Below are 18,709 nucleotides of genomic sequence, written 5' to 3'. Positions count from 1 at the left end.
TGTCCCCCCCAGCTTCAACTACCTCTGCTGCTGCTGCACCCACCAAACCGGCAGCCAACAGTACGCCATCCTCCACCTCCACCTGCCAGAATCCCGCTGCCGCCGTCCCTCCCAACACAACCACTGCCTCTGCTGCTGGGGCAGCTACAGGTTGGATGCTGCCCATATTTTAATAAATTATTGTGTCTGAAAATGCTTTGTTTGTTGTCTTATTGTATTATGATTTACACATTGGCAAAGTTGGTTATGTAATGAAGGATTATATATTATTATATATAATATTACCAATTATATATTCAAATGTTTGAAATAAGATTTTTTCTAAAGTCTCTTATGTTCACCAAGGCTTCATTTATTTAATTAAAAATACTGTAAATGCAGTAATGTGAAATGTTACAGATAAAAATTATTTTCTGTTTTAAAATTTCTAAATGTGATTTATTTCTGTGATGCAAAGATGAATTTTTATCATCTGACACAAAGGCCTGTCGTAATGACTGCTGAAAATTCAGTTCTACCATCACAAGAATAAATTACATTTTAAAATGTATTCAAATTACAAATGACAATATTTTTACAGTTTTACAATATTTATTTGTATTTTAATAAAATAAATGCAGCCTTGGTGAACATAAGAGACTTCTTTCAAAAGCATAAATTTTTTTAATCATTCTAAACTTTTAACCAGTATTGTAAATTATTTATGTATTTTTGTTTATTAATTACATAACATTTATTGTTGTTATTATTTAACTATTGAATTATATATAATGAAATATATAATTTCTCATGCTATATTACTGTTGTTGTTGTTGTTATTAGACATTTCAAGCACCTCCACTTCAGATACAACAGCCAATCCGACATCTTCAACAGACACGCAGCAGCTGCAGTCTTCTGCATCACTGGACAGCAGCTCTTCACTTCCTGATTCCTCAACCCTTTTTGAACCAATCAAAACAGACCCTTCAGATCGTAAGTGCCTGTGCTTTTGAAAATGAGCATGATTCTGTCATTAATCTTTATTGAAAGAAGATTCTGGTCTGAAATGTTGAGTCTGGCTTGGGACAGTACCATAAAAGTGATTAATTAAAATTCCTTTAATGCTTTAAAGTTCTGAATCAGTTGAAGCAAATTGGCTTGCTTAAGCAATTCTGACTCGGCTTTCTCTTCGTTTTCTCAGTGCTGGATCTCCCCAAAGAACTTTCAGAAATGTTTGACCCTAAAGGTGAGGACCTGTATAACATGCTAGACATGTGCTGCTCCTTGTTGATGTTTATCATCTATTGCTGATATGCAATGTTCCCTCTTTTTTTCTTGCTGAGCAAAACTTTTCTCTATTGGGTGGACATTTCGGCCACCTGACCAAAAACATTCTTTATACCAAACCTGTTCAGTGCACACACACAAAAAAGTGTGTAACTTTTAACTATTTATATTTGATTTGACCCTTGATGTAACTAAATGATGCACATTTTAGGTTACCTGAGAAAACATTTTTACCAAGAAATTCTATAAAAAAAAATCATAAATCTCACACAGAACAGTTCTTTACAATATCATAATATAATGTAATATAATATGAAAAAATTGAGCAGTTATTGCTCATGAATTCCCTTTTTGAGGTCAGTTATTTATTACGCTTATAATATAATGTAATATAAAAAAAACAAATATTTTCAATAAAAAAAAAAGTGAATTCTTTTACAGTTATCTAAAACATCCCATGTTTGCACACTACACCTGTGTGTAACTGTAAATGTCTCAGAGTTTTGTTACCGTTTGCCCGAGAATTGCAATTCTTTTGCATTTACTAGAATTCAATCAAATGGCTTTACCAACACATTTTTGTGTCTGTCTTATGCTCTACATATTATTTCTTCTGAGAGGCTGCGACATAAGAAGTGTGCGGCTGTGTACGCAGCTTAGAACGAACATTGCTGATAAGCTTAACTGAACCAGAGAATCTGATTTTATGTAGCACAAAGAAGAATTGTTTTCATATTTGTCATGTTTCCTTTCTCCATACAGAAATTATGAGTACAGATTTGCTTGAGGAGCTGATGTCATCAGAAGGTAAAGCCGATCATGAGTCAGGCCACCTGTATATAGTCTATTACTAAACATGAAATGGAAGTTTGGATGTTTATGTATATAACAAATCCTGTGTTTATGTATTCTATTATGTATATAATCAATAAAAGTAGTTCAAATTTGACTGTCAACTGAAATTGTATCCATTTTAGAAAAAAAATGCTCAATGACATCATGATGGGTGTGATGAAAAATCAAAGGAGCAACTGTTAGACAGTTTCATATTGTTACACAAACATGGCCATAGTATCACTCTTCTTCTCTCTTTCTCTTTCATAGTTTTCTCTCCGCTCCTCCGTCTATCCCCTCCTCCGGGTGACCATGACTACATCTATAACCTGGATGAGACGGAGGGCCTTTGTGACCTCTTTGACGTTCCCATTGCCAACCTTTGACCTCCAAACACACCATACAGTGAGAGTAGTGTACTTAAAAGAACTTTCTTTTTTATTTACCCTTTTGAAAGGAGAAAAAAAGAAAGTGTGGCTCTGTGTCAGATCCATATGTATGATAAGCTGATTCTGTGTGTATATAAAGCTTTTTTTATGTGTATATTTACTCCAACCCCAAAGCGGCTGACTGAAAAAGAACTTTCCCTGCTAAATTCAACTGATCCAATCTGATGAAGACATCAGACATCCATACAAACCATTTTTGTTAATTAGACCCAAACTAATTGTTTTTATACTGCTTTTGTATAGACGTCGAGGGAATTTCATGTTTATCACAAAATAGACTAAATTCACCAGCAATGGTTAATGGTTCCATGAAAATACCAGCTAGATGTGTCTTTCTAAATGGTCTTCCTCTTCTAAAGTAGCACCTTTTCTCTTATACAGATTGTTAATGAAACGGTGTATTTCTTGTGTGATTATTCTTTTGAAGAAAGCATGCCTCTAATGCATACATTTTGAGGCGATTCTGCTTGTAGGAAGAAGTTTGTTCTCATCTTGCAGCAAATGACAGCTCTTGGAAACACCATGCCGAAGTAATTAAGTTACACTAATAACTTAGTGGGGAAGATTGCATTGCAGAATAGCCTGTCCTGTGTGGGTTTGATACAGTTTGGTGCTACATGGCAAAATCTATTTATAAGAGTGTCGATCCTTAGAAAAAGTGAAGGAACATACTTTGTGTTGGATGAACCATTCCTATATTGAGTGTGCTTTTTTAATCCTGTGTGTCTCACTCACAAAATTATGGAAGCTAGTTTTCACCATGGAATAAAAAAATTAGAAGGGTAATTGCAACTCTTTTTCTCAGCAATTCGGAGAAAACTGAAATGGATTCACAGTTGCAAGAAAAAAATCAGAATTGTAGGAAAAAGTTGCAATTACCGTTTCTGTTTGAAACTAAAAAAAATTGAGATGTAAACTTGAGAGAATTCAGAGAAAAAAGTCAGAATTGCGAGATAAAAACTCTGAATTACAAGAACTAATTGTGAGAGATGAACTCAATTGCGAGGAAAAAAAAAAGTCAGTGACTTTTTTTTCCATTCTGTGGCAGAAACTGTCTTTCATATAAAATGGTTAGCTTACAGTGTGAATAAGGTCCTGTACAAATGTTAAATTAGATGCCAGTTGCTATTTTTGTATTTTAAAAAATCGTCCCTCCCTATGTTTTCAGTCCATAAAGTACATCTGTCCTTATCCCGTTTGTATATGTGTATAGATTCTTTTGAAAATAAGTGACATCTTCATTATGTCTGTATATGAGACAAACTGTCTAAAGAAGGATGTGGGTTTGGGGGGGAATTAAAGAGAAGTCACAATATGACAAGAAATAGAGTACCAATGTGCTGTGTATTAAGCGCTGTCCAAACAGAATGTCATTATGTGGGCTCCTGACTGTGTCGGTACTAATGGTTGGCCCCATTAAAATCATTTCTTGTTTTCTTAATGTTCCTATCTGCTAAATGATATTTTTATGCTTGTACACAGTAAGCATTTACCATTTATTTTTGTACTTGATAGATCTCCAACTGCTCTGGTTTTCATTAGATAAATAGTCTGCAGTTTCTTCTGTCTAGTTTATCTCCACATTGCACTTTAAAACAGTTTATCACACAGGTAACTTCCAGCCCTATGCGTTGATTGGTCTGGCCGAGTCAGTTTTACAGTATCCAGGGAATTCAAGAATTCAAATCTGGTTTTCAGATTTTCACGGTCATTGTAAAATACCGGAATTGTTGTTCTTTACTGGAATTGTCATCCCCATGAAATAATGTTTTTGTATTTGTGATGCTCTTGAATTTATCTTTGTTTGATTTTAAGGCATTTGCTCCTGCTATGCTTCCTTGTTTTTTTTCCCTTCACCTAATTCCTTAGGAGTCTGTCATACTGCTTCAAGGTGCTTGAGTCATATCCTGCAGATCCAGGCATTTCTGTTCTAGTTTCACTTGAATAGGTCTGTTGTAGTGTAGTGGTTAAAAACTTGGGTTGGTAACATAGTTTGAGTATTTGCACCATCAAAGGATTGATCTGAAATATTACCATTTTGCTTTAAGGCACCAACCTTGGGTTTTTGGTTGCTAACTTAAATTAATGTAGTCAATTAAGTATAAATAACATTGTTTAGCTATTATATAAGGAAGTCAAAAAAGTTTTCAGTTATCACAGCAGTTAAAGCAAGTTATTTTATCTTTCAGTAAACAGTCACACCAACATAAATTGCATTTGGTAATTATAGCAGCATTGCTTGTTTGTGTCAGGATAATTATTTATATACATCAACAAATCTGCTGTTATATTTCATTGTAGATTTAAATATCACAAAAACGTAAGTGTTTTGTCTTATATGTGAACAATTAAGTGAAGTGTCTTCTCATAGGATAAGAACATGCAGTCTCATGAATAATTTAATAGACACCAACACGTCATCCATGTACTATAGTCCATTGCCACATCACAAATTGTGACGTCAACCCCGAAGATGAAAATAGCGCAAAAATGCTTAAAATTAACCAACAGTTAAAATTATCGGATGTTAACATTGTCTGGACTTTGCTATCCTAGGTACTACCAAAAGTCCAGAGTTTTGCGACCTTAGGGAGCGTGATGGATTGTAGCGTGGTAGAAGACTAGTTAGGTACGCAGGAGCTAACCCATTAAGGGCCTTATAGGCAAGTAATAATATTTTGTAACTGATACGGTATTTAATAGGTAGCCAGTGCAGAGACTGTAAAGACGTAGTTATAGACATATAGACGTAGTTTCAGCCTCAGATGGCACACTCATGGGCCACCCACAGTCTGTTCACTGACTATCTGATGCATATTGCATGCAAAAATAGGTAGAGATGACTGAAATCACTCACTTCTTTCTGATATTTTGGGAAATATCTCCGTGTCGTTTGTCCATACAATGAAAATCATAAGGCCCAATGCTGTTTCGGACCCAATATAGAAACAAATATTCTTCAAAGTATCTGCTTTAAACAGAAAAAAAGAAAGTCATACAGGTTTGAATGACATTACTGAATTTTCATTTTGTCTGGGCTGTTCATTTAAGTTATATGTTTACAATGCACTGGGCAGCTACTATGAACTTTTGAGGAAGAAGAATTTGCAAGGTTATTATTGACGTCAAATCCTTGAAAGATCATGAGAGTTTTGTTTAACACTTAGCAGCAAGTTAACTAGATTTTCATGAGCAGCACTGTATTTTCTTTTTTTTGTGACCTGTAGAAGACAGAAATTCATGCAGGTTTGGAACGACATGAGGGTAAATAATGTAAATAATGACAGAATTTTAATTATCACTTTTTATCGCTTTAACATTCTTTATCACTTTTCACTATAGAACAGTGTGTAAACTGAACTGTGGTTGGTGTAGACTAGTCTTAAAGGGATAGTTCACCCAAAAATGAAAAATTCTGTTATTATTTACACACCCTCAAGTTGTTCCAAACCTGAATGAGTTTGTTTCTTCTGTTGGACACAAAAGATGATATTTTGAAGAATGTTGGGAACCGAACAGTTGATGGCCCCCATTGACTCCCATAGTATGGAAATATACAATGGGAGTCAAAGGAGACCAGCAATTTTTTTTGTAAATGATGACAGAATTTTCATTTTTGGATGAACTATCCTTTTAATGGTGATAGTCACAAGTGTAGGTCTGTAGGAGGCAAGTAGAAAATGAGAGCACTTACCAATAGCACTTACTACCATTAATCCCAGCATGCTGACTTAAATGTAACATAAAGCACAACCTGAGAGGGACACACAAGTTCTCTTTTAAAAGAGGAAGACTGTAAACGCAGAACACACAGTCACCCACAATCACCCTGGAAATAGAATTAGTGACACATTTAGCATCCTGGCACTTGTCCACACTCTTCACCTTGGTGACATTTCAGTATGTTTGTGTTTGGTTGGCACAGTTGCTCATACACTTTGAAAAGTGTTTGTACCCATTGTTTGAATACTTGTAGGTTGCTTTTAGTGTTTATTTCTTCCCCCCCCCCTTCTCTTTCAGGGTTGTAGACGTACATTTTTCAACATGCCGCAGCAAAAGGATATAGTAAAGATTGCCATTCAGATGCCGGGCGCATACCCGCAGCTCATTCAGCTAGACCAGGTGAGCCGTTGTGCACTTCCTGTCATAAAAAGGATGTTGACCAGTGTGCAATGTGCATGCAACAGAGCGAAACTCAGCGGTAGTGAGCATTTGAGGAATAACAGCACTGTTTATTCAGTGTCATACTGAAGTTCACGGATATAAATACATTTCATAAAGACGAAGGGATTTATGCAAATGAGAAAGTTATGGCTGAATACTGTAGGTTTGAGTTTTGAGAAACTTTGATTATTCATTCTTGCTTACAAGTGCAAAATGTGTGAAAGTGAAATAGCAAGGTTTTGTAATAACAGCTTTCACTGTGAAATTTGAAATCAGAGATGATGCATTTGTGTACAAGAATAATCTGATCATTTCATTTGATTTTCTCTGTATTGTATGAGAGTTATGCCTAACTCATTACTCCTTTAACAACCTGTCCTCAGTAATGAATACGAAATGAAATTATATATTAAACTTGAGAAAAACATAGATATAGATAGATATATATAATAAATATAAACGTATCTTTTAAAAGAGCATTACTATGTTCTGAAGTAAACCTATATTTAGGCTATAAATAAAATAATTTCTGAAATAAAATAAATATAATAGATAATGATATATGTGATTATAATGATATTATGTATTTTTATAGTTTTATTATTATTATTATTTATTTATCTTTTTTATTTGGACTGAGATGTCTTGAATTCCAGGACTTGGTTTTTAATGAAGCGAGACCAGATTTAGTTTTACAGACAAACTTTAAAAAACCTTTTATACATTTTTATTATTATTTCCTTTTCATTTCTTGTTTAATGTAGTATATTTATTTATTAACTTTTTCCCCTTCTATTTTTTTCTTGTTTCTTGCTATGAATATAGCCGTGGTAGATGGCATGGCGTTAAATTATAAACAATCTTTCAGTCAGTTCGAATTGTAGTTTTTATTTGCATAATTATTTTTAAAAGGTCTGTCACAATTTTGTCAAATTTTAAGACCGTTTTATTTTAAGATTTTGTTTTAAAGTTGTTTTAGATAAGGACCTATCTATGGGTAGCTAAAACATTGGGAAATACAAAATGGTTACTGTATTTAGTAAACTTTCTTATTATATAATTCTAATTAATTAATCACAGGCAAAATTAAAAAAAAGATTGTATTATAACATATTTGTAATTCAAATTGATTTGGTCTGTAAGATCAAAGACTTTCTGCTTCTTACAAATCATAACCAATTAGTTCATTCTCAGTTGTTTTGAATAGGCTCATATGGGGTCTACCTTCTCGAAACAATAGGGTGGACAAAGGCTGAGCATATTCACTATCTTCAGAGGCTTTGATCCCATTGTTTGGGACATCCTAACAGAATGTGTAAATGTCTTAAAGACCCGCTGTTGTCACAGAAGCTCTCCTTTGGGTTTTCTAAACCATGAGATAACTGGGTTGAAATATGAATGAACCTGTTGTTTGACTCTGATTGGTACGTAAGGATTAGTTAGAAAGAACCTCAAACCCCCAGTGACCTTCCCTTCTGCATTTCCTCACCATCCCAAACGCTTCCACTCACTGCCAGCCCGTTCACCACAAATTATAGGCCACTGATTGGTCTACCGCGGAACACCAAAATTTCTGATCGGTGAGCCACAGGAGCTGCCACAAATTCTGAGATATTTCAGATGTTGACTTGGGAGAAGCTTTTCCCTTTTTATTTTGTCACTTGTTTTGTTATGGTTGAAATGCTTTAAGACGAATGAGTGAGCGTTCACGTCTTCATTGTTATTTTCTAAAGTTTAAGGGTTGAAAAGCATTTGAATGAATAATTCAGGTAATATGAAATGTATTAATAATACATAAATATCATTAGGGTTTGGGGAGCCACACCACACATGACGCATTACACCTTGGATTAAAAACATTTTAAAAGACTTATTCACCCACACATCATCGTCCTGATGTCATTTCCTGTTTTATGTCTTTTGAATAAGAATTTTAATAAAGAGTGAAGCGGTTTTGACAATATTTTTTCCCTAGTAAATATGCTAAAATAACTTTTATTTTCAATAATTTCATCTTTTTAATAACGCTTTTTGTTTCCTGTGTTTTATTTTCATTATTATTTATATACTATTATAGTATTTATAAATTTTTTGAATTAGGTTTTATTTTTATATTTTCAGTTTTCATTTTCATTTTAGTTACATTTTTAGTAATTTAGTTTTGTGCTCATCATTCATTATTATTATTATTTTAAAAATATATTTCTATTTAGATCAAATTAATTTTTGTTTTAGTCATTTTAGTACTTTTCGCAAAATATTTCGCATTTTTGTTTAAGTTTGTTCTTCATCTAATATTGGTTTTATTTCAGCTTTATTTCTATTGACCTAAAACAATTAGTAAGTTTTAATTTTAGATAACAATTACAACACTGTTTTCTTCATTACATTATCAATATAAAATCCAGAAAAATACCAAAATGACATTTAATTCAGAAATTAAAAATATGCTCATCAAAAAGGATGTGTATTCAAGTCATAGCATGTATGAATTGCATTTTTAATGTGTTTTTGAATAAATGAATAGATCCAGACAAAGAAATAGCATCACCTTTTTGACCTTTGCTCACATTTTGTCTTGTTAGCTAGTGTACACTGAATGCATTTAATAATTTTCTCTTATTTCAGAAAAAACCCCTTACCGCTGTCATAAAAGAGGTTTGCGACAAGTAAGTGTGTATTTTTGAGGTGTTTTTCCATTGCTCAAATGTCCATGTATATTTTTCCATGATGTAAAATACCTGTTTTTGTAAAGGGTGTTGTATTGTTTTTGAAGGTGGAATCTTCCGGGTCCTGACAACTATGCTCTGCAGTATGCAGATGGGATCCAGACGTACATCACTGAATCTGTAGGTCATTTCCACCATCTTTAGAGTATAACTATGTGTATGAGCTTGTTTGTGTCTGTGTGTGGAGACTTTAATCCAGTACTGTGTGCTTCACTTATCTGACGGTGTATATTTGTTGTTGACCTTGGGTGGGGTCAGACATGGACTTCATGTTGTGGTTGTGTTTGTCTGTTTCTGTCCGTCTGTATCCTGGGGGTGTGACTGTGAGAGCTGATGAAAGTGTGTATTATCATTTATCTGTATCATCAGATGTGTGTGTGAATGAGGTGAGAGTGTGGAGATTGTGAGTTCCCAGACGAGTAGAGGCAAAGGCTTGAATTACAGTTGTGCGCGCACACCACCAAGCCTTGGGCTGCGCTCCAAATGGGCTTTTGGACACCCTAAATAGAGCCCTTCAAGTGCCAGCATCATCAAGCAGCATCTGTAGCAGATTTCCAGGCGCTCACTCTGAGAGTTTGAAAATAAATTAGAATAATGATGCAAAAACAACACAACATGAATCCTCTGCCATATTTAATCAACACTGTACTTAAGACTGTCTGTCTTGACTGTTCATTTTCTTTCTTTCTTTCTTTCTTTTTCTTTCTTTCTTTCTTTTTTTCTTTCTTTTTGTATGGCTGTCTGTTTTTATTTCTTCATGTCTGTCTGTATGTCTTTCTTTCTTTCTTTTTGTATGGCTTTCTTTTTTTCTTTTTTATGGCTGTCTGTCTTTCTTCATGTCTGTCTGTCTTTCTGTATGGCTTGCTTTCTTGCTTGCTTTCTTTTCTTTATAGTTCTTTTTGTATTTTTTGTCATTCTGCCTTTATCTATCTTTCTATGTCTTTCTGAGATTTTTTTTGGTTTCTTGCTGTCTGTCTGTCTCTGTCTCTTTATTACACACATTTGTGCCAGTGATAATGATGTCTGATAATAATAATAGTATCACTTCCTGTATACTGACTGTTGGCTGCTTTATGACTTTTGTTTTAGAACCGCCTAGACATCAAAAACGGCAGCATCCTGCGTTTAACCAAAGCACCAGTGAGTGTCACACAACCTCATATGCACAAAATGGTCATTTTGTATCCAGATTTTGACAGCGACTGTATTTAACTTTTGTAGTGTATCTAAACACATCTGTTCATTCAGTCTTTGTGTTAGAATCAAATGTACACAACTACAGTACCATGTAATGGCCATGTTTTCTTGCTCAGTGATTAATAAGACTGTGTTTGTCAGGGCCGTTGTGCTGAAGATCTGTATAAAGGCATTCAGAGCTCAGACTCCGGAGTGCGCTGTGACTCTCTGAAGCTGCTGGCCAATGTTTCCACCGACATCACATTCGCTCAAGAGTTTATCAGCCGTGATGGGCACTCCCTGCTTGTCAAAATAGTGGAGGACGCTCACGAGTCAGTTTCCTGCCTTCTTTTCTTTGTCTTCGAGTGTTTTATTACTGTCCAAAGTTAAGATTAAACCAGTGAAAGTATGATTTTTTTTCTTTCTCCAGGGCTCCTCTGATAATGACACACACTCTCACTGCTTTCATGGAGCTCATGGATCATGGCATTGTGTCCTGGGAGAATCTGTCCAGCGTCTTTATCAAAAAGGTACTAAAGCTCCATAATACAGTACAAACACTGTAACAATTCATCCGGCTGTCAGTTAATGTCTTTATTTCATGACTTACTAAATACTTGATTCTGATTGGTCAATTGCATCATTCTGCAGGCACATATTTTTATATAATATCTTTGTATAATGAACACTACTAGCCTCTTGTCAATATATTTTTTAAATGCTTTATTAATTGTATTTATTATTTATTAACTTAGTGGTCACACTTTATTTTAAGCTGCAATTCTCGCTATTAGCAAAGCATTAACTAACGCAATAAAATCCTAACATCTAATATCGCCTATATCTATTTTTTATCTATTCCCTTGTGTTCGTTTTTCAGATCGCCGGTTTTGTGAATGCAAAGGTTCAGGACACGTCTATCCAGCAGGTGTCGCTGGCTATCCTGGAGAGCATGGTGCTCAGCAGCAATAGTCTGTTTAATGAGGTCAAACAAGAAATCACCCTTGAGAGGCTCATTTTCCATCTGCAGGTGTAAGTACAGAAGGGTGCTTCATTATTTGGCTGTTTGCAGTGTTACCAGTGTTTACTTTATGGGTGTGGAAGAAGAACTACAATAGCTGAGGCTGTGAAAGACACAGTATAAATGACAGTAGCTGACAATGATGATTCTATATTGAGGTTCATTTATGCTGAAAACAGTGACTAACAGTTTCAATAGCAGATGTTTAATACCGGTTCTCATTGCTTTCAGTAACGAAATACAGCAATTATAACAGTGAACTGAATAATAATGAAAACAACATTAATAATGGTACATTTTTAGAGTTACAGCTATTATTATGTATTGTTATCATTCAAATCACTTAGCAGTTACATTAGATTCAAAGTGCATTTTAAGAGAGTTATTTCTAGAGGGCGTCATTGTCCTCTTTTCTGCTTTACACACAAATAAAAATGTGACTTCCCTTGTCATGCAAGTGAATGTTTCTTCCTCTTTCTGAAAATACCTTTTGGTTTAGCTCATCACGTAGATATTAATCATGTTTAAGATTAGAATTTGTTGGATTTTTAAATCGGCATTCTAACATATGCTTCTCATTTCCCCTGCTTTTTTCGATTGACTGAATGTACCGTAGAACAAACCAGCAGCTGCAGACTAAGGCCATGGCTCTGCTGATGGCGATGCTGCTGGCTGCTGGTGTGGCAGACAGACAGGTGAGAGGATGAGAGGTTTTTGTTTTGTCTTTCTGATATCTTCGTTTTGCTGCCACTGTCTTTTAGGATATCAATAGTGCAAGCAAAATAAGTTCCTATTATTTAAAGTCTAAATATTGGTGTTTGAGAACTACAGTACTTTGCTAGTGTAAAATCAATATTATGAATATGAAAGTTTGATTCAGTTTTGCCATCACAGAAATAAATTACACTTGAAAAGATATTAAAATAGACAACAGTTGTTTTAAATTGTAATAAAGTATCTTACAGACCACAAATGTTTGAACGGTAGTGTATATTTTTGTGACTTTTTATAACTTTTATAGTTGGAAAATTTTCTCAGTTTGTACTGCGTGCAGGTAATTGATTGTTGGTAGTGTTTCTGATTCTTCTTTTTTTTTTTTTTTTTTTTTTTTTTTTTTTTTTTTTTTTTTAATTGTTTCTGATTTTAAATTTGATATCATTTCAGGAGCTCTTTGAATTTCTTGAGAAAAGGAACCTACGCCAGTATATTCACAAGGTGAGAAAGTTTTGAACCTCTCGCTCATTCATACAATACTTCACATAACACACCTAGAAAACTGTACATCTGTAAATAACTCATCAAAACTTTCATCTGTAAATAGCACATATGCACATTCACAATTCTGTCTACTGACATTTTTTTCTTTTTCTCTATATTTTATTACTATGTTGTTGTTTATAATTCATTGTCCATTCTCTTTATTATTAGTGTTTTTATTACCTTCAATTACAGGTGCATCTCAATAAATTAGAATGTCGTGGAAAATGTGCATTGAATTTATTTAATACACGAGTTTCACAATTTGAGTTGAATTACTGAAATAAATGAACTTTTCCACGACATTCTAATTTATTGAGATGCACCTGTATATGTATGTCTGCACTATGTTTGTACTTTCTGTACTGGAAGCTCCTGATGCCAAGATTAATTCCTTGTGTGTGTAAACACACTTGGCAATAAAGCTCTTTCTGATTCTGTTTCTGATTCTGATGCTTTTAAAAAATCCTGATACAGTGAACATTTCCTATTGCATCACAATAAACATTAAATGTAACATAACTGATTATTTTTGCAGAACATCATCCACAGTTCTAGTTCAGTTGGAGATGAGATGGCCCACTACCTCTATGTGCTGCAGATGGTCCGTCTGAACCATCTGGAGGCCCGTATGAGGACACCTCTGGACTCCTACAACCAGGTTTACTTTCATTCTGCATCTTCATTTGATTTTTTGAGTTGCTTTGCGCACCTTTATTTCTCTGGTATCCTTCAGGAGCAGAGGGACATGCTTCACGGGCTCAGGCAGGCCGCGTTTGAGACGGAAAGCGAGAGCGGTCTGAGTAACGAACGTAGACGTTCCCTCTGCGCTAAAGAGTTTAAGAAACTCGGCTTCTCTGTGAGTGCTCCAAAAACGTTTTAGAGTGAAAGTGTGAATACTGCACCACAACAAACCTCAAAGCTTACATTTAAGGGTGTTTCTTGTGTTTGTGTGGGTCAGAATAACAGTAATCCTGGTCAGGACCTGAGCCGGTGTCCTCCGGGTCTCCTGGCGTTGGACACCATGGCGTATTTTGCCTCCCGTTACCCTGACGCATACAGCAGGGTGAGTCGTCCCACGTGGATTTTTTATGTAATGCAGAAAAATCCTTTTTGGTGCCACTGAATGTCACTATATTTGTATGTATCGGCCCATAAGTCTTTGTCTCACTGTCTCAGTTTGTGCTGGAGAACAGCAGCAGAGAGGACAAACACGAGTGTCCATTTGCCCGCAGTAGCATTCAGCTCACTCTCATCTTGTGCGAGATCTTGCGCATCGGAGAACCCCGTGAGTGAATTGACACAGCGCTGGAGATGGTGGCGATGATCAGATGATTTTATAGCTTAGGTTATGTCCTGATGGGGAAAAACATAGTTTTGATATGACTTTATCACTTGAAATTGTGCACACTGGAAATTTGTTGCAAAAGCAAGTTTTCAGATCAACATTCAGATACACAACAGTACAACTTATTGAACAGACTATACTTCTATCCCTCACAGTCCTTTTGTTTGCTTCAATTTAGAAATGTCTAGTCAGGCTTATCCCGAGTATTTCCAAATGTGAAAAACCTATAGATAGATAGGTGGATAATGTTTTTGTTTATTAACTTATACTTATCATACTTATCTCACTTATGTCTCTATGTAATTGTATTTAAAATATATACAATAAAAGATATATAAATGTAATTAATTCCTGTCATGGCAAAGCTGAAGTTTCAGAAGCCATTACTCCAGTTTGCAGTGTCACATGATCCTTCAGAAATCATTGTGTATATATATATTATATACACACACACAATATGCTTAAATACATGGATGAATATTTCTATCTTCTCGTGTCGATATGTTTTCATATACTCATTTCACTCGTGTCTTTTCCTCAGCCTCTGAGACCGGCTCGGACTATCATCCCATCTTCTTTGCTCAGGACCGACTGCTGGAGGAGCTTTTCTGCATCTGCATTCAGCTCCTCAACAAGACGTGGAAGGAGATGAGAGCCACGCAGGAAGACTTTGATAAGGTAGATCATCACCTTCACCATCTCTGATAGGGACTTTTTCACATCCTCTTTCCTTTCATTGTGTTGATCAGCACTTACCAGCTCTAACCAGTGTTACTGCTAACTAAACTTATTATAATCATTTTTGTTAATTGAAATTAAGATGAAATCAAATAAAATACAAATATTAGACACACGATTTTAACTTAAAAAATTTAAACTTTTTTTATTTTACTTAGTTTCCAAGGCAACATTTCTAATTTTCATACAAGTTGAATTACTAAAGTTAAATTAAATGACTAAAATTTGACAAATAAATTAAAGCTAAATACAAATATTTAAAAATAAAGATGAATAAAAATGACAAAAGTACAGAACAAAATTACTGCTGGAAATTCAGCTTTGCAATCACAGGAATAAAATGAAATACTGACCACAAGCTGTGTTGGATGATTTGTCAGATTATCATGACTGAAGTAAAGCTTTATTAAAGGAGCAAATTCTTGAACATCTTGAACATTCATTCTAAAATAAATTACATTATGGACATAAAATGAGCTGTGAATGCTGTTTCATGTTGGCTTTAAAGATTCAAATAAGTCATGAGAAACCCAGTGTATTTTTCAAGTTTTATTGTCTTATTTTGAAATTAAAGTGTATTTCTCATTTCTTGAAAGCTTTAATTAGCAATTGAATCACACAGCAGACGTATCTGAGAAGTGACCAGCTGCAGCAGTGATTTATAGTTTTTAGAACAAATGGATATTGATCGGTTCATCTGGATGTGTTTTTGTGCATATCAACATTCCCCAAGTTGTTCCGTCTCCTTTTCTGATGTTAAAGAAACATCAGCCCTGCAGCCCAAACTATTCAGCAGTGGAACAAAACAGACCTCCGTTTAATAAACGCTTTCAGGCCGTAAACCCCGTGACCTTTGTGACCTTTGGGATGGAACGAGCGTCCAGCTGACCGGCCCCCCCCCACCACCACACCAACCTCGTGGGCAGGGACTTTTTATAAAGGGGTATTAGAAGAACAAGAGGAATCCCGCTCCCTAGCAGAAATACACATCAGCAGTAAACCACATCCCAAAAATAGCTTGGCGTTTTGAAGTGTCAAAATAGCATTTTTAGTGTATAACCTGCCCTTTTTGTCTTTGTTCTGGAAGGTTTTTTGGAAACACGAATGTGTTAAGAAACATGTGGCTCATATTTAACGATTCAACGGTTTTCTTGACATCAAACACGAGAAAAGTAGTGAAAGTTTTGCCTTGGAAGGGAAATTACTCAGTCACACTGTGTGTGTTTTCTAATAACTTACTTCACTGCTTTTCTCCCCTCTTTCTTTGAACCCTGACTGTGCTGTTTCTCTTTAACAACTGTTAATAGTTGCTGGCATATTGCTGTTGTCGGCTGCTTTGCTGAGGCCTGAGTGATGTGAAGTGTGCATATGTGTGTGCGTGTGAGTTTATTGTTGGGCATCTAGAGGGAGGGACCATACACTCTCTCTAACACATACACACACCCAAACACCAACACACACACACACACACACACACACAGTCAGTGTTGCTGTGGTTGTGAGGGGACCGCAGCTGCTGCTTTCACTATTGTTGAGGTAGGATGAGAGTTTTGTCTTTGTTATAGGATATGTGACAGAATAAATATTTTTGTTTTATTTTAATAAGCAAGATATGGAGGAAGATGTAGATGATGTCATGTGGCTATCAGTATTTTGATGTTTATATATGTTTGAGTAGTATTGTGTCATTTATATAATTGAACTCTCCTTTACATGATGTTGATAAACATGTTATGCATATTTAAAATAAAAAGGTTAATAGTTAATAGTGAAAAAAAAAAAGTCTTTTAAAAATAGTTTAAAAGCTTTTTCTGGCATTGTGCAAACAACAAAAATGGCATAAAAATGGACATTTGTTAAAGAATAGAGTTCTTAATAAAATGTTTAGAAGTCATGCAAATTGTATTTTGTGGAATTGCTTAAATGTTAACATGCACAAAAATGCTGAAATTAAATAAACACTTATTACGTAATATTAACTTAAAATTCACCAAAAATGTGCGAGTGACAAAGAAGTTACAATCATTTGTTAACTGACCAAGTGTCCAGTGTTTTTTGACGATTCATTCATCTAAAAATCACTGATTACTTAACCTGACCGATATATATCGGTCTGTCTCATTCATTCATCTAAAAATCACTGATTACTTAACCTGACCGATATACATCTGTCTGTCGCATATACGCTACTGTTCAAAAGTTCAGGGTCCGTCTTTTTTATTTAAATTAATATTTGTATTCAGCAAGGGACTATTAAAATTATCAAAAGTGACCATAACGATTTCTATTTCAAATAAATTATTTTAAACTTTCTATTAATCAAAGAAGCTTGTAAAAAATGTTATCACGATTTCCACAAAAATATGAAGCAGCACATCTGTTTTCAACATTGATAATAATAAGAATTGTTTCTTGAGCACCAAATCAGCATATTAGAATGATTTCTGAAGGAAAATTCAGCTTTGCCATCACAGGAATAAAATTAAACACAGACCACAAACTTTTCACAATGCTATTTTACAGCAGTTAATTAAGATTTAATTCTTTTTTTTCTATTTTCAAAAATGTTAGGACTTGAATTACACTTAAATGTTTTTTATAATGTGGTTTTATGTAATATGGTTTTGTATCTCTCAGGACCATAACATGTAAAAGATAACATTTACTTCAAAGTCTGAAGTGAGCAACGTCTCTGCCGGCAAGCCATTTACTCTCTTCCAGTTCTGTCTGTGTCACAGCTGGACGCTCACTGCAAGAGAGACCCATCATTTCATTGTCCGTTTCTCCTCCCCCGCTGTTTTATTGGCGTTTCCCCATCTCCCCTTTTCAGTTCGCCTCCATTTCTCTTGACTTGAACCCCAGAGACATGTTGTTGAGGGGTGAGCGAGGTCAAGCGATCTGTGTGTGAGTAGTCATCAGGGTTTATTGGAGGAGACGGACACGCTGTGGGACTTTTTCAGACAATCACACACACATGCAAATATAATACCAGATTTTTTTAATAATCAGATTTGATCTTGTGCTTTCTCTAAAGGTGATGCAGGTCGTCCGGGAGCAGATCACCAGGACTCTGTCCAGCAAACCCACATCTCTGGAGCTCTTCAAGAATAAGGTGAACGCACTGAACTACAGCGAGATTCTCAAACTGAGACAGACGGAAAGACTCCACCAGGAGGAGACGCTTGCTCCACCTGTGCTGTAAGTACTGATGGAGAAAACAATGTTTTTTTTTAATCTTTGAATCAAATGAGCCAATTGCTTCAAAATGATTCACTGTTTTGAAGTTCTCAAAATTAGTGTTAATAGTACTGTAATATTGTTGCTAGTTTGAACTTGTTCATTCGTCTTGGCTAAAAGCTATTTAGTTGCTAGCGACTGTTTTCTTATCAGAAGCGGTGTTTATTGAGCTAATAAAATATTTCAACTCAAATCTATATTTTGTATCACCCTTCCTTGTCAGTAAAAATGTCTACAAATTTATAAAACTCATTTAAAGGGGTGCTATTATGCTTTTTCACTTTTTCAACTTTAGTTAGTCTGTAATGTTGCTGTTTGAGCATAAAAAAGATCTGCATAGCTGCACTAGAGAAGGCAACGAGTGTTATCACTATGTCGGAGACACGCTAGCTTTCCCAAAGCAGACGAACTTAGAGTGGTTACAATCATCCGGTTTTAAATCGCGCTCAAATTGAGTTGATTTTGACGCACTATTTAAATTGAAGCT

At 35.1% G+C, this 18,709-nt stretch overlaps 2 protein-coding genes across 2 annotated transcripts in view; both read left to right on the top strand.

Annotated features, from left to right (window-relative positions):
• The window catches only part of LOC107679573 (transcription factor E2F5-like), a 7,077-nt gene extending 3,627 nt beyond the window's left edge, over positions 1-3,450 (top strand). The window contains exons 7-11 of the mRNA XM_016475158.1: positions 9-150; positions 823-975; positions 1,184-1,228; positions 2,032-2,076; positions 2,374-3,450. Of these exons, the coding sequence (XP_016330644.1) occupies positions 9-150; positions 823-975; positions 1,184-1,228; positions 2,032-2,076; positions 2,374-2,489 (501 nt within the window). The 3' untranslated portion in view covers positions 2,490-3,450. The remainder of the gene's footprint in view (positions 1-8; positions 151-822; positions 976-1,183; positions 1,229-2,031; positions 2,077-2,373) is intronic.
• Positions 3,451-6,197: 2,747 nt separating this feature from the next.
• The window catches only part of LOC107679600 (engulfment and cell motility protein 3-like), a 17,613-nt gene continuing 5,101 nt past the window's right edge, over positions 6,198-18,709 (top strand). The window contains exons 1-15 of the mRNA XM_016475196.1: positions 6,198-6,674; positions 9,345-9,385; positions 9,493-9,565; positions 10,535-10,585; positions 10,784-10,953; positions 11,052-11,151; positions 11,502-11,653; positions 12,259-12,337; positions 12,807-12,857; positions 13,438-13,560; positions 13,636-13,758; positions 13,861-13,965; positions 14,079-14,187; positions 14,789-14,925; positions 18,020-18,183. Coding sequence (XP_016330682.1) covers positions 6,597-6,674; positions 9,345-9,385; positions 9,493-9,565; positions 10,535-10,585; positions 10,784-10,953; positions 11,052-11,151; positions 11,502-11,653; positions 12,259-12,337; positions 12,807-12,857; positions 13,438-13,560; positions 13,636-13,758; positions 13,861-13,965; positions 14,079-14,187; positions 14,789-14,925; positions 18,020-18,183 — 1,556 coding nt within the window. The 5' untranslated portion in view covers positions 6,198-6,596. The remainder of the gene's footprint in view (positions 6,675-9,344; positions 9,386-9,492; positions 9,566-10,534; positions 10,586-10,783; positions 10,954-11,051; positions 11,152-11,501; positions 11,654-12,258; positions 12,338-12,806; positions 12,858-13,437; positions 13,561-13,635; positions 13,759-13,860; positions 13,966-14,078; positions 14,188-14,788; positions 14,926-18,019; positions 18,184-18,709) is intronic.

This window comes from Sinocyclocheilus anshuiensis, unplaced genomic scaffold (assembly GCF_001515605.1).
Source record: "Sinocyclocheilus anshuiensis isolate Anshui unplaced genomic scaffold, SAMN03320099.WGS_v1.1 scaffold288, whole genome shotgun sequence".
NCBI classification, from domain to species: Eukaryota; Metazoa; Chordata; class Actinopteri; order Cypriniformes; family Cyprinidae; genus Sinocyclocheilus; species Sinocyclocheilus anshuiensis.
The sequence above is the reverse complement of the archived record's forward strand: the minus strand, read 5'-3'. Positions and strand labels throughout refer to the sequence as shown.